At 49.6% G+C, this 15,194-nt stretch overlaps 2 protein-coding genes across 4 annotated transcripts in view; one reads left to right on the top strand and one right to left on the bottom strand.

The window, feature by feature from the left end:
* The window catches only part of GNAS (GNAS complex locus), a 102,986-nt gene extending 98,670 nt beyond the window's left edge, over positions 1 to 4,316 (top strand). For all 3 annotated transcript variants that reach the window (XM_061548646.1, XM_061548647.1, XM_061548648.1), the window contains exon 12: positions 104 to 4,316. In XM_061548646.1, coding sequence (XP_061404630.1) covers positions 104 to 250 — 147 coding nt within the window. In that variant the 3' untranslated portion in view covers positions 251 to 4,316. The remainder of the gene's footprint in view (positions 1 to 103) is intronic.
* Positions 4,317 to 9,082: 4,766 nt separating this feature from the next.
* LOC133340426 (ubiquitin-conjugating enzyme E2 variant 2-like) lies at positions 9,083 to 13,763 on the bottom strand. The gene is made up of 4 exons (XM_061548644.1): positions 13,684 to 13,763; positions 11,344 to 11,498; positions 10,303 to 10,428; positions 9,083 to 10,096 (listed from the first exon to the last, which is right to left on the bottom strand). The coding sequence occupies exons 1-4, from the start codon at positions 13,700 to 13,702 to the stop codon at positions 9,953 to 9,955; spliced, it is 444 nt and encodes a 147-aa protein (XP_061404628.1). The 5' UTR covers positions 13,703 to 13,763; the 3' UTR covers positions 9,083 to 9,952.
* Positions 13,764 to 15,194: the final 1,431 nt, after the last annotated feature.

Raw genomic sequence — 15,194 nt, 5'->3', positions numbered from 1 at the left:
GCCGCGCGTTAAGCGACCACTCGCCGTCGAAGCGATTCGCGTGCGTCTGTTTTGTTCGCGTGCTCATTTGCTGACGCCCTGTGGCTTTTCTTTGCCCACGCAGCGCATCAGCACGGCAAGCGATGACGGCCGCCACTACTGCTACCCGCACTTCACGTGCGCCGTCGACACGGAGAACATCGGGCGCGTCTTCAAGGACTGCCGCGACATCATCCAGCGCATGCACCTGCGCCAGTACGAGCTGCTCTGATTGGTCGAACGAACCGAACGGGGATCCTACGCGCAAAAAGAAAATGTTTTCGAATGGCGGCGGCGGCAACGGTAAACGACGACAAAAAAAAAATTAAAAGTTACAAAAAAAATTGACGGCTGTAAACAATCGCCGAGAACGAATTGGAAGAGGAGTAACTTGGCGAGTTCGACTGGCTCGGTTGCGCCCGTTTTGCTGTTCGGCCAAAAAAAAAAAAACGAGAAGACTAAACCAATAGTTGCTTCGACTACAGCGGAACGCGTGAACAGCGGGGAACGCTCTGAACAATGCCCCGTCCATTAACGAACACTCACTTTTTCAGCCCTTTATTATTTCAGTTTTGTCGTTGCAGACATGAGCACATTGTCTTGGGACAGTGAAGGTGATGGACGTCGAAGCCAGTTTCCGGCTGTGGGGGGTGCCATTTCTTAGCTGCTCAGAAGAACGGGGCACCGCAAGATGTCTGCGTCACACTTTCCTGATTGTTGATTACTCACAGGAAACGATTTGCGACGAGAAACCGCAGGAGTAGAAATCGTTGCGACGTGGACTGGGAACTTCACCGTTTCAAATCCGCATTTCCAAATTACGTTGCGTCGCCCGTCCAATTTTTCTGCTCGGACAGATTTTCTGCATGTCTAATCAAAAAGGCTGCGAAGCGTCATCTTTGCCACGGGCGTGATGATTTTTGTCGTGGGTTGGTGTCGAGATTTCACCTCCCACGGTGTACGACGCTGCTGTGTACACACGAAGGGTTTTTTGTCCCGGTGGACTTTTGGGTCGGCGACACTGAATTGGCCGGGCTTGCTCTTGTTCACTGCAGGGTAGAGATGACAAATCTGTCGACTGGGGCTGTCTTCAAAAACAACCCAACAACAACAACAACAACGGTAACACGAAGATTATGGCTGGACATTGCGATCGAAAGGAGAAATGGTCCCATTTTTTTTTATAATCGTTTACTATATTATTACGGAACTTCAAAACTACAAAGATGTGTGTCGTCGCAAAGTTCGCAGCAGGTAGAGCAACCAATATATGTCAAAGTGGCGAGTTGTGCCTGTGTGTACGCGCATGCCTATGCGCACGTACCCGCGCATCACGTTAAGTGCAGTTTTGCGGATTAAACAAAAAGTTTGACAGATGAAAAAAATTAACGGCTCGACAACCAACAACAACAGCGGCAAGCCTGCACAGAAAAAACGATGATCGCTCGAAACGTTCACACGAAACCGATACCAAACGCGCGCCGGAGCGACGCGTGCAGAGGGACGCGACGCGGGCTGGCGCCGTGACACCGACGCCTGGAAGTGTGGGGGGGGGGGGGGGGGCGCCACGCGAACCGAGACTCCGCCCCCGAGGACCACTCCCGCGGACCACTCCCGCCGCCAGCACCCAGCACGTGCTCGCACCATCGCCGCCGCCACCGCCGCTCGCGCTCACCGATCACTACAGAGAACTCTCGCGCTTTATTTCGCTGAATGGTTTTGAGAATAAGCAGCAGCCACCACCCCCCCCACCCCACAAAGCAAAGGGCTATGCGTATTGACGGTTGATCTTATGGGTTTTTTTGTTTGTTCTTCAGTTGCATTTCCCGTTTTTGTTGCCGATGTTTTTTTTGTACGCTCTGTCCCGCAAGCACATGCTTTCCGTGGAGGTGCGGTCGCCCGCATCGGGCGCGGTGCGACCGCTCCGACTTCGGTGCAACGGACTACTTAGAAATCCCCAAACGCAGCTACTCGATGCGACGGCGTTGTTGTTCGTCCCTGTGGAGGGGTGGGGGGCGTGGCGGTGTCGTCCCTGCGATGCAACGGAGGAGAGTGGAGGGACAGACGTACACCTTGGCGGCCGAAGAGGTTCAAGCGTGAGCACGGGGGGGGGGGAGACATTTTTTTTTACATTTTTCCCCACTGAAGAAGCCGAGCCGTGCTGCCGACTTTGGGTGCAATGTAACTAGTGGAGACGCAAGCGGACGATGCGACCGCGTGCAATTATCGCGTCGTTAGCCTCCCCCCCCCCTCCACCCCCCACCTTCACCCCGCCACCCCGCCACCCCTGGGCCTGCTTTGCCCCGAGCCAGATGCGGATGTCTTGTGGGGTCATCGTTGCGACGATTTGTTTCCGGCTTGGCGTTAACAAAATTGGCCAGTGGGGGAAAAATAAAAACACGTACCATTGAGGGCCCCCCCCCCCCCTTCACCGCTGGCTCAGCTTATTTGTGCCGGTAAAAGCGGGGGGGGGGAGTATTACTCGTCTCCACGCCAACTCCCGGAGCTTAATTTCTCGCCGAACTATTTCCATGCCGCCCGGTAGACCGGAGCGGGCAGCACGGCGACAGGGCAGCATCCTCGGCCACGGCGAGTAACGGGAACGTCGCGTCGCTACGCTGAGGGTTCGGCTTTCCCTGGGTCGCCGCTCACGCGGACAGAACCCGGCTTGAAGTGAAGCCCTGCCCGAGAGCCGCGTGGCCCGCCACAGCCAGCCCCCCCCCCCCCCCCTCCTTGCTGCGTTCTAAGCACCGCGACCATCACCACGAGCTCGGGATGTGTGCAGACACCAATAGCCAGTATCAAAAACCACGACACTTGTGAGCCAGAGTGAATGCAAGCGGTGTGGCCCCCACCTCCCCCCCCCCTCACCCCACATGTTTCATAGTCTAGATGCACCACTGTGTCCAATAAGCTTGCAGCCAAATAAGAAAAGAAAAAGTATATTGGCACAGTATTGAAGTATATATATAGAGATGCGCGTATTATGTGGAACGATCTAAAATAAAAAAGCGACGCATTGCTTCGTCACTAACGCAAATGAAGGACACGGTAAACATATCCTTTTTGCGTTTAAGCAAAACATCTTAAAAATAATAATATGACATGGTTGATTTGATTACTCGATCTCTAAAGCAGCAAACGAATGCACACACAGACACATCCTGTGTATATATATGTGTGTGCGTGCGCGCGCGCGCGTCGTGCCGTTACTTTTGTTTTTGTGTGTCAGCACTTAAAGCGGAACCCCCCCGCCAGGCCGTGTGCTCCTCCGCGCTTTGTGCCACAGCCGCGTCGCAGGGACGACGGCGACGCGCGTCGACAATCGGGTCACGCCGACGATGTTTTGGGTGCACGTGGTCGTGGCGGGCGGTGGGCTTTGCGGGAGGGTGGGAAGGGCATTTGGGGCGATCTGCTCTGAACGAGAGGGGGGCACGGAGCAGGTCGGCACTGCGCCTTGTCGGTGGCCCATCGTGCGGCTTGGCCCGCCGCATCCCTGACGACGGGTGACGATGTTGCAATGCAGTCCGCTGGTGGGGATCGGTACACGGAGTCAGCAGCGCCACTGTAAGCGCGTTCCTTGTGCTCACAGATGTCCTCGCGTGGCGATATTGGCGCAGTTATGCAAAGCACACACACACTCCCTCAGCTGTATTAGTTTTGATTTTCATGATCATCACGTTTAAGTCTAGAGGGGCGCGGCGGCGGCGGGGGGGGGGGGCAGAAGTTTCAAAAGCTGCCGTGATATAAAAGTTTAAAAACCCCGCTATCGCACTTTGGCAATAAGCCAGCTTGCGAGACGCGGCAATCTCGCCTGTCAGTCGTCGTTGTCATGATCATCATCGTCGTCGTCGTTGTTATTAATCCGAGTATCAGGCAGCCATGGGCGAGTTGGTATTAAATTCTCAAGTCACCGAATGTAAAAGGCACTTGTTGTGTCTGCGTGTTACGCCTGCGCGCGCGCTCTCTCCGCTGCTGTATTCCGCGTAAGAAGACAGATTTGGTCTACGACTCTACGTGTACTGATGTATAGTGTTGCCGACCACACGTTACCCTTATAATTATTATGATAACAATACGACAGCTGTGACATTAAAATTGAACAATTTGCGCAATAGCCAATGCCATGATGCTCTGTATAAAGCCGCAAACACTAAATGTCCATAAAAAGCAGTTACGTCATAGGGTTTTCAATATTGAGAGGAATGGTTAACTGTTTAAAAAAATATATATATGCTAAGAAGGTGTGTACAAAAAAAGTGGGATATTGTATAAAATTACGGAATTCTGCCTTGTTTAAATAACGCCGGTGTCGCGTTTGTTTCGCGTGTCGTCGGGGTGAGGTTGGCTTTGATTGTGTTGCTATTGGGTGCGATTGTGACCAGCAGCCATATGAGAATATTCATACATCGAATCAGCATCATCATCATTGGTTCACTGCAGCTCCAAGACTCGGTAGTGCGCCCCTACTTGGCGTGTGCTGAAGTGTGGAGATGCCCCGTGAGTGTGAGTGTCAGTGTGAGTGTGTGTGAGAGTGATGGAGAGTGTGTGAGAGTGTCGGTGTGAATGAGTGTGAGAGAGTGAGAGTGTGTTAGTGTGTGAGAGTGTAAGTGTGTGTGAGAGTGATTGAGTGTGTGTGAGTGAGAGAGAGTTGTGATTGAGTGTGTGTGTGATTGTGTGTGAGTGAGTGTGTGAGAGTGATTGAGAGTGTGTGAGAGTGATTGAGTGTGTGTGAGTGTGTGAGAGAGAGTTGAGTGATTGTGAGTGTGATTGTGTGTGTGAGTGAGCTCGGCTGAAGACCAGAATCGGTGATGTCGCCGACAGTGCGTTCATGGGGGATGAAGTTTCATATCCGGACAGCAGAGTGAAGAAGTTGAAGAAAGAAGAAGAGGCGACCTTCAAGCCCAGGGAGCAATGTTCTGGCACGGCCTTCTTCATATGGGGGTGCAAGCATGGACTGAGTGTCTGTGGGAGGAGCGGTGGGGCAGTGGTTGGTGAGCAATTTGTGCAGGCACTGTGACAGCCGAAACTCGTCGACGGGGTGTCCGTTGTGCGAGCGAAGGGCGATGCACGCGTTGACGCTTTTCGCTGTCCGGGTTCATTTTCAGAGGGGAGGGGGGCTGTAGGGGCACTTTCACCGACAAGACATCAGGGTGAGGGCCGCCACACCATCCGAGCGAACCTACCTACTCACTCCCTCTTCGTTGTGGCTGACAGTGCTGTGCAAGCATACATTTGTTTTTGCATACTGTCACCTACTGATGTGGTGATGTTACTTTCATTCTGCGCGTTGGAACACTCTCACTCGTGAGGAACCATTGGGTTGGACAGCACGATGGGGGGATGATTTCATATTTGTGTTTGGGTAGCTGCAGTGCCAGTGGCCCCTAGGGTCAGATGGGAAATTGATGTGGATCGCTAAATGTCCACCGCCGGTCGCTCAGTACTCCATCGGATGGGCTGTGTGTCCACTTTCGGCCGTAGCAACAGTTGCGAGAGGGGGGACATTTCAGACTGAACAAGCCCACATTCGCCTCTCCCGAGTTGAAATGTCGCCCACTCGTGAAACAGAACTGGCTTGCCCCGACTTGCCGTCGCGTGGAATTGTATTCCCAGGCGCCCCCGAACGTGCGCTCCCTGTGTGGCAGGCGGAGTATTTAATTCTGTTTAGACTGCAACGCAGCCACTCACTCGCAGGGACTGGCCGTCAACACCACGTCCGCCCCCCCCCCCCCCCCCCCCATTGCACCACTGCACACTCAGGTTGACTTTCAGGGGGTCAAATAAAAATGCATGCTGCACTCCTGAACCAAAGGTGACCCGAGTTCGATTCTCGGCCAGTGATACCTGTGCCCACCCCTCTCTGCACAAACAACGCTGACCAGCGTGGTGAAGTATGTCAAACAACCCCTGTGATTGCCATGCCATGAAACAGTCCAGCAGCCGAATGACAAAAGGCTCATATACACGTAATTAAGATATTCTAGATTTGAAGCTTTCGTGACTGCAAGGATTCATACTCTTAGTTATTTTCGGTAAAGTCACGTAGGTAAAAAAATAAATATTTTTTTTACTAAAAGTAATAATAGAAATAAAATAATAAATCACGACGTTTCGGAGGCAACACAAGTCTCCGTCATCAGGTGGGACCTACGTGACTTTACCGAAAAAACCTAAGAGTATGATTAAGATATATTTTAATCAAATATCACAATCGGGACGCCACAATGTAACATTACCAAATTTGATCAAGTGCGTGTGCCTTTGTGGGCTCTGAAGAATCCTCGCTGCCTGAAACGCTAGCGCGTTGGTCGTGAAATAGTTCGTGTTATTTCAACGTTAACTTTGTAGCGTTTCCCCGCTTTCGGCTCAATCGCGTTTTTGGGAGCGGCGTCACTTGCTTGGACGATGTTCATTGTAGACTTCCTCGCGGCGGTGATGAAGAGTGGATCATCAAGGTCCTGCAAAGAGCGTGGGCGACTATTTTTTTCCCATGCTAAGATGAAAAAATTAACCCGTAGAAACAAAGTTTTTCACTATAAATCCTTTATATGCGTGGCGGCTAGAGTCCTCTCGTCCTCTGGCTTGAGATGGCTGCCACCTATGGGTCAGATGATTGCTTGGCACCATTACGCAATTGGTAATTACATATACTTTTTTGCTCCTAAAAAGTGTAAAATTTTGGAGAAAAAAATTTCACGAAAATTAATTGTCACGCACAACGAGTCTGTGTGCAAAATGTCAGCTCGATTGGATCACGGGAAGTGGGTTAAAAAACGACCGAAAGATTTGCACGGTCCTAAGCAAGTGAACTTAATATAAAGGATTTAAAAATACAAATCAACCGAAAAGCCTCACTTCATTGTTTTTTTCCTTACGTCATTGGCGACGGAGGTGACGCAATAAAAACTCACCTAACTTGAGATCCCGGATTCATCACGTTGCGGCTGCAACTCAAGATTCTGTAACCCAGGTCTTGGACTCGAACCCAGCTCTCGACCCTCATGTGCAGGGCGCGTGACGGAAGTTGACCCCGCACGGGGCGAAGTGGCCACCACTTTGGCGCCTGGCGGCACAGCGTGAGCCCAAACAGAGCGGGGTCCAGGGTCATGTGTGCACACACGTTACGTTGAACCCATCGCGGTCGACCCATACGGTTCAACCACGTGTTCTTATGCAGGGAAATTGAGTTTGCAGGTCCGTACGGCGTTACTGCCGATTCGATACGGGCTAAAACAAGTGTCTCCCTTGTGATGGGACTTTGTAGGATGAACGTTGAGATTCATAAGGGCACGGGGTGATCAATGAGGCTTGAATTGGTCTAATAAAGTAGGCACTGATAATGGGTTGACAGGTTTGTTAAACCTCTTTCGCACCGCACATAGCCAGCCGCGCTCATCGGAGGTGCGGGGGAAGGACAGACGAACCAAACGCAAAAAAATAATTTCTCCATAAACTAGTGTTCAATCTATAGATTTAGAAGTGCATAGCACCAGTGGCTTCCGAACATTCCTCCACACCTTTACTTACCTTGGCGCACACCCCACGTTGTGTGTCTGGACCCCGACACTTCGCTGTGTTTCGAGTCGAGCTGTGGGGTTTTCCGCTAACTCTCCAACTTTACCGGGCCCATGCAGGAAATGCGATTTTCAGAGCGACACCCGAGTGCACGAACTGTCGTGGGTGCCAATCGTCGCGTTTCCCCCACACACACACAACACATTCCTGCGGAAGGAGCTGGTAGGAACGTTGGGTTGCTCGGTCAATGGCCAGGGTCAACGGCGACGTGGTGTATTCCGCAAATATGGCCCACTGAGGGCGGGCACAAGCCGGCGTGAGTAGGTTAAACGTTGAGTTTTATAAGGGCACCACGGGGTGACCAGCTCCTCTCCACCCAGCCCCACCCTCACCACCCAGCCCCTCACCACCCTCCCCTCTCCACCCAGCCCGACCCCTCCCATTTTTGGATGCACGACGGACGGACGGACACAATAACCCCCTGTGGACTGGTAGAACCAGGTGGTTCCTTCCAGTATAACCCCTCTTGACCACAACGCTCTGTCATCCCGCAAACACACATCCACCAGGGACTTCACGAGAATGATCTTGAGCTGGGGCTATCAGATTAAGTAATCGATGGCTCTGCTCGAGTTTTATTACATTTTTTAGGCATGCTTTCAACGTTTATTCTTAATGACATTGTAAAATAAATATATATATAACAATGTCCACTGACAATTTTGCACGTTATATTCGACGTTGGGAAAACACGTACACATACATTCCTGCGGAGGGAGCTGGTAGGAACGTTGGGTTGCTCGGTCAATGGCCTGCAGGGTCAACGGCGGCGTGGTGTATTCCGCAAATATGCCCGACTGTGAGGGCGGGCACAAGCCGGCGCGAGTAGGTTAAACGTTGAGTTTTATAAGGGCACCACGGGGTGACCAGCCCCTCCCATTTTTGGATGCACGACGAACGGACACAATAATCCCGTGGGCTGGTGGAACCAGGAGGTGCGAAAGAAGTTCTCCATAGTTACAATGGACTGTTTAATCACCGATTGTACTCGTTTCAGTTAAATTTTGTGTTGAAACCAGCGCCAGTACAGGAGCGAGACGAATCGTTGTATTGCAGGACCATGAGATATGCAGGCGGTAGATTGAGGCCTTCATCCAGCAGATCATGGCCAATGTGTGATGCAAGCCCCGATTACTTTACATTCATTTGGCAAAACACTCAAATATATTTTTTATAATTTTTCTTAAAGCAGTTTTTAGCATATGCAAATATTGTGTACACACGAGTATAATAGCACGAGTATATATATTAATGCTCAGCATTATATATCATATATAGGAATGCATTTTAAACATGGCCTAAGCGCTTTACAGCTAAGCATTAGCCTACAATGTCAACATTTGCTGCCCTTAACACTTTTTTATTTACTTTCCTATTAACTACCGTTATAGTGCAATCACTCAAACGATCATAAAAATGTACCAGAGTCAAGAAAACACAGCAAAACAAAAACACCAATCCCAGCAGCCATCTGCTCATACACAACTTTAAGTGGAACAAATGGATTTTAATCACAGTCAAAATACATTACAACAAGAACATATCCAAGCTCTCTCTACCTGTGGAAATTACCCCGACATTTCCCTCTGGTCAGGAGGGTTGTCTTGTGGTTTAACATTTCACGCTGATACTATAAGTCCACAGCACGCTAACACAGTACAGTCATTTGCTCTGCACAACTCCAAACGCCAAATGTGCAAAAGTGATTACAAATGGGTGGCTTGGACTGGCCACTTGAAAATGGTTGTTTTTACTCACAAGCAAAGTTACTGTAATGTACAGACACGTCTGCCGTCCACTGGAAAAATAAATAACTTCAATCCATAAACTGACACCCATCAAACCCCTTGACAATTCATTTGCATCTCCGTGTGGAATACAGGCAGAATTTTTTCCCCTCAGGTCCATCGTAGTGGGTTGGTGGTGGATGGGTTTAAACAAAAACAAACAAATCAAATGCAACACAACAAGCCAAACCAGCATAATGCCGATGAAAAGTGGGTATCGTTATAGTTTAGTGAGTTTCCGGGCAGCAGAAATGTTGTGGGGGGGGGGGGGGGGGCGGCATTGCGATGCATGGCATTATTTAAGTTCTAGTCCGCTTCACTCAAGTGCAAACGAGTGGCCACTCCGTGGAGGGCGTGCATCAAAACGCATGCGGGCGTGTGGTGATCAAGAGGCCTTTTGTCAATGCCTTAAAACGAGACGTGTGCACGTCAGCAGACCCCCCCCCCCATCGCGGCGCACCGCGTTTGCGTGCGGGAAACCTACGTGACAATCAGCCACGCTTGCATGCAGCGTAGCAGTGCCAACCCGCGACCGGAGCCCGCACAACTTTACTCTCGAGTGAAACCGTCTAGATGTAGGTGTGTCCTTCGGGCGGCTGCGGGAGCTTCATGTTTTCCTTCTGCATCATGTGGCGCTTCAGTTCCTGCAGCATTATCCGAATGCTGTAGGTACTCTGCCACTTGGAAAGTACAGGCACCATACGGGGATCGACCTACAATAAAAAAACACAGTAAGGACATTTAAAGATGAGGATTGCCTCGGCGACCCTTTATCGTAAAGTCCTGTGCCACAGTGCAATTCTACAGTCAGGATGAAATGTACTGTCCGTTGCTGCTTCTGCTGCATCTGTTGCTGCTACTACCGCTGATGAAGGTCATCAGTGGTTCCATAACCACGAAGGCTCTTTTGCAAACTTACCATTCCGTTTGAGCTGTTGACGCCACTCAGGTTCACCTTGGTCACGAATCGGACAGTGGGAGGCATGTCTGGGTACTTGGGTCCGCACTCTACACGAAGGCTGTATATTCTGTTCTCGAAGCTCGTCTGTAAAGCGCGAGCACACAGCAAAGCGATGGAGACGCAGCCACGACAGGGAAGACAACACGAGCCTTGTGGGTTCTGTTCTGCAGGGTAATGTGGCATGTGAAGCACAAAAATACACCACCGCGGTCCCGTTCATAACTCGATCTGACCATGGAATTCGATCCGCCATTGTTTTGCTACAACTTATCAGGTATGTTTGTGGTTGTGAACAGCAGCACATGCACCAGCTTTGCTCTACTTTTGCTAATTCTGCCTGCTGTTTACACTTGTAAAAACGGTGCACTAAAATTTCCATGGACTTATTTTTTCATGAGAAACTTCCTTATGTAAGACCGGTGTTCTCAATGGGCAGTCACCCAGTTCTAAAGAACGTCTGAGCGGATCAGCTGTGTGACGTGCAAACATTTTGAACTTCTTTCGCACACCGTATGTTGCTAACAATGCTAATTGGACATGCGGGGGAAGAAAAAACTAAACAGAAAAATCTGTTAAATTTCGATTTAAAGCTTTCGTGACTGCAGGGATTCATCTTCTTGGTTCTTTCGGTAAAGTCACGTAGAAGGGAAGTAATACAATCATAAAAATAAAACAAAATAATTCTCACGACGTTTCGGCCACAACGCAAGCAGCCGTCCTCAGGTGAGGAAAAATCAGTTTTAAAGAAATTAGTTTTCAATCTATATTTAAATGTGCATAGCTCCAGCGGCTTCCTAATATCGGAAGAGCGTTCCAGACGGCTGCGGAAGCGCATCTGAAAGTGCGCGATGCAGTGACTGTCTTTGATGATTCGCCAAAAGCTGCTGCGGGGATGACCGGAGTTCGCGTGATGATTTATGTTCCTCGGTTCATTTGTGGCAAGCACTTTTTAATGAGTGCAACCTTATAATGTATTCGTTCAGCAACCAGAAGACATACCCTAGGTGGACCAATAATCATTCCTGTCCACCTCGTCATGGTCATGTCCTCATCGTCTTCGAGGCCCCAGCTCACGGTTCCATCGCCCACGCCCTTCTGACCTTCCTCCAGCTCCTCCAGAAGGCAGAAATTCCTGGGCACCTTCACGGCCGCACCTGTGAGGTCCAAAGGAGGTCCATTAACAGCAAGACATGGCGAGCACACCTAGTTTTTTTCATCCAGTTCATTTGTTTTGTCAACTATATTTTGGACTCTCAAAACCACTTCATTAGATGACGTGTTTTTTATTTGGAACTTTGTAGCTAGCAGTACATCATACTGTACCAGAGCCCCACAAGGCGCTGGCATCACAGTCCTCATTGTCACTTCTACAGACCTCTCTACCCACACCGCATGGCATGTTAGATGCATCAATTCATATCTCTTCTTAAACTCACAATTCATGCATCTAATCTCATGTAATGTTTTTAGATCTATGTATTTTGTATGTAAAGCGTTCATTGCCCCTGTCGTCACTAGAGGCCGCTATTTTCACTACAATCTTAAAATAGTTTGATCGAATTGACAATTTATGGAACTGTGTGGAGGGAACGGTTAGTGTGCCAATGACCATTCCATAGATATACGTGGAAAATACGGATCCAATTAGAAACTAACAATTCACTGCAGGTATTTTTCAGAGCTGGAATGTCACAGTGCATGACAGAAACAGGACCGGAAAACCACGTTTACGCACTCTCTTTAGCCACGATCGTTTGCAATTGCTTCCTCTACTATGCTCTGCACAAGGGCTGCTACCATGATCAACCCACCGCTGGATGAAGACCCTCCCCCAAGCCTTCGCCCATCTCTCGCGAATCCTGCGACATTCGCATCCGAGAAGATTTCTGCACTCCACATATCTCTTGAGGGCCGCGGGCGTTCCCTGCCTTTCTCCTCTCGCCAAAAATGTGAGCCCGAATCCATTTAGTGACAGCTTGCAGGAAAGCGTCACAACGCTCAAGGTGTGTAGAGGGCAGGGGGGGGGTTAAAATCTGCCCCGGTCACGACTGACGTGAATGAGCAAGACGGGTGGTCCAATGGGCGTTTTACGGCACCTACTTCATAACGTTTGCAAAACCCGGGCATGAATATGCAAAGCAAGATTGGTCGATAGCAAATCTATAATCACGCGCAAGCTACGCACGCTTTGAATGGTGCGCGGAAGGAACTGAATATTCCTCGATTCGAGCCGTGTGTATCGCACTCGTTTCCTTCTCGTGAAACATTGTTAAAACAAAGGTTTCACATCGCAGCAGACCAGAATGTGAGAGTCCAGCCAGTGACAAAGGAGACGCGACAAACGAGAGAGAATCAAGGATATCGGAGACGACGGGAGGCTTACAAAGACGACTGTGAAAAGACTGCATTGACGGAACAGCACAGTGTAAACGAGACGGGCGTAACGTAGGGTAGTATAACAATGTGGCAGGAGGTAGTGGTCCAATCTACAGTATCTAGACAATATCAGTATCACTCGGAACGTGATTCGTTGCAATTGAACACCGTGCAAAGGACAATTCGTGACAACTTTCTTCCTGAAATGCAATTCAATCGCACTGCGTCCGTTTTCAGGCACACATGGAAATTCCTGTCGAGGTCAAGTGCCGTTAGCGAGTAGCAGCCACGAAGGCCGGCACGGCACACGAGGGGTGGGGGGTGGCCAGCACCACGCCCGACCGCCTTTGTCTCTCCCCAAGGACCGTTTCACGTAATCGCTATCACTGGGTGTTGGCCACGAGTGGGAATCGAACTCGGGTTGCCAGGTTGGTAGCGCAGTGCGCTGACCGCTACACCACCGCTCCCCACGACAGAGACACACAAACAAGACACACGATCAGATGCGTCGATTAATCTCACTCCACAGCACCTTTCTTTAACGAGCTACGAAAAATATCAACAGCAACAACAATAAAAATGAATGTACAATCAACCGCAACATCACCAAGACCACCACCACGCAAGTGCATTTACAGTCGCGTTTAATTAGCCATTGAAAATCTGACACCGAGAGCGAGCAGACAGCCACCGGGCTTATCGGGCGGCGAGAGGCGGCCCTTCCCCGGCGGGGGAATCTATCCGAGGGGCGGTGACTCCCGGTCACACGCCGGGGTAAATGTCAAGGCCACGGAGGCATCCGCCGCCGCAGCAGTTTAACCGCGCAAGCGGCCTCTCCTCTCGCTCGGCCTCCCCCCCACGAGGACGAATCCCCGGGTCTCTCCGCGCCACTTGAGTTTGTTTGTTGTTGTTGTTGTTCTATTTTCTACGTGGGATAGGAGAGAACGCGCAGAGGGAACCCACCGCTAGCGGACACGGCCATCTTGGACTTCCGCGAGGGAGGGAGGTGGGGGGGGTGAGGGAGGAGGGGGGCGGGGCCTTGTTGCGTCACGGTGACGTCACGCGCGTGCACGCGACTCATCGATAAAGGATCGTCCATAAATGACGTCACGCGATTTTGGACGATTTTTGACCCCCTCCCCCCTTTCCTCACACGGCGTCACAAAAAGTCAGACCCCCCCCCCTCAAATATGACGTCATAAAGCTCTGCCCCCCCCCCCCCCCCCAAAAATAAAACATGCTTCAAATCGCTTTAAACTATTGTCATTGTAGTGCGTATTTAATGTGGCGCTGCACTCTGATGTTGTAGGAGAAAACAGTTATTTTAAAAAGACTATTAATACTTCATCCAGCGGTGGATTTATCATCACTCGTGATGAATTTGCGTCGTGGAATCACCTCTCCGATGCGTTGCCCTCTTATCGTGGTTTTTTTTGGTATTTTTTGTTGTTTTTGTCACGTTCTGACCCCGTGCCCCCCGTACTGGACATCTATGAAAAAGAGCTTTATAGCTCATCAGATTCCTCCTGCAATATAAATAAATATTCAGATTTTGTTTCTATACCGTACAATTAATGTGCTGCTAATATAAACGCCAACGATATCAATTCTTTATACCGTGTATATAGACTCCGGTAAAATCACTCCAGGATAGTTAGGCTTCACATTGACCTTGTGCTTTGAAGTCATTGATCCAGCAGTGGATTGACCAACGTGAATCTGAGTTCCCGCTCAAGGAGTGTTGGAACGTAGCTCACCTCCTGTATAACAGCCCTGAGGCAGCGGTGGAAATTCCGCATTACTCTGGCTTGGGCGAGTCGATCCGTCGGACGATCACTGTTAACTTTCCCATTAAGTGGTACCAATTTTATCGACCCCCAGAGCGAGGAATGATGAGCCGAATCGACTTTGAAATAAGAATTTGAAATCGCAACTCGCTCCCTCTACTGCTGAGCCACTGGGCCGGTTTGGAATTGTTAGTGTTTTAAATTCATTATACTCTAATAAATCAAAATATAAACAGATGTTGGGCACTAATTGAGACATATACAGAGTGCTTAATTTTCGTTTTAACACTTCTGAGAATTTGCAACAATGCCACAATCAATGTGCCTCCGGACTCTGGAAACAACCTGGAGAAGATCCCAGGCTACGTGTTGACAATGAACAAGTTGATACTGAAGCTATTAACATACATTTGTTATCATGTTACAGTGTACTATCCGTTCTTTTTCCATTAAAAACGATAGTCCTATACAAGTGTTCAAAACAAGTCGAAGCAGCCTGTATATGAAGGAGACAAGCAAACAAGGCATCACGGGACTTTATTGGCAATTAATTTGGTGCAACAATACAATACAATGATAAAGGATTTGCGCTAATTAATAAATCCCGGCTTGGGAAGAATGATTCCAATCGGCACGCGTCCTCCACCTGCTACAACAATGCCTTTCTCATTTAAATAATTGAACATC

This window comes from Lethenteron reissneri, chromosome 9 (assembly GCF_015708825.2).
Source record: "Lethenteron reissneri isolate LAM-NWPU_2019-01 chromosome 9, ASM1570882v1, whole genome shotgun sequence".
Taxonomy (NCBI): domain Eukaryota; kingdom Metazoa; phylum Chordata; class Hyperoartia; order Petromyzontiformes; family Petromyzontidae; genus Lethenteron; species Lethenteron reissneri.
The sequence above is the reverse complement of the archived record's forward strand: the minus strand, read 5'-3'. Positions and strand labels throughout refer to the sequence as shown.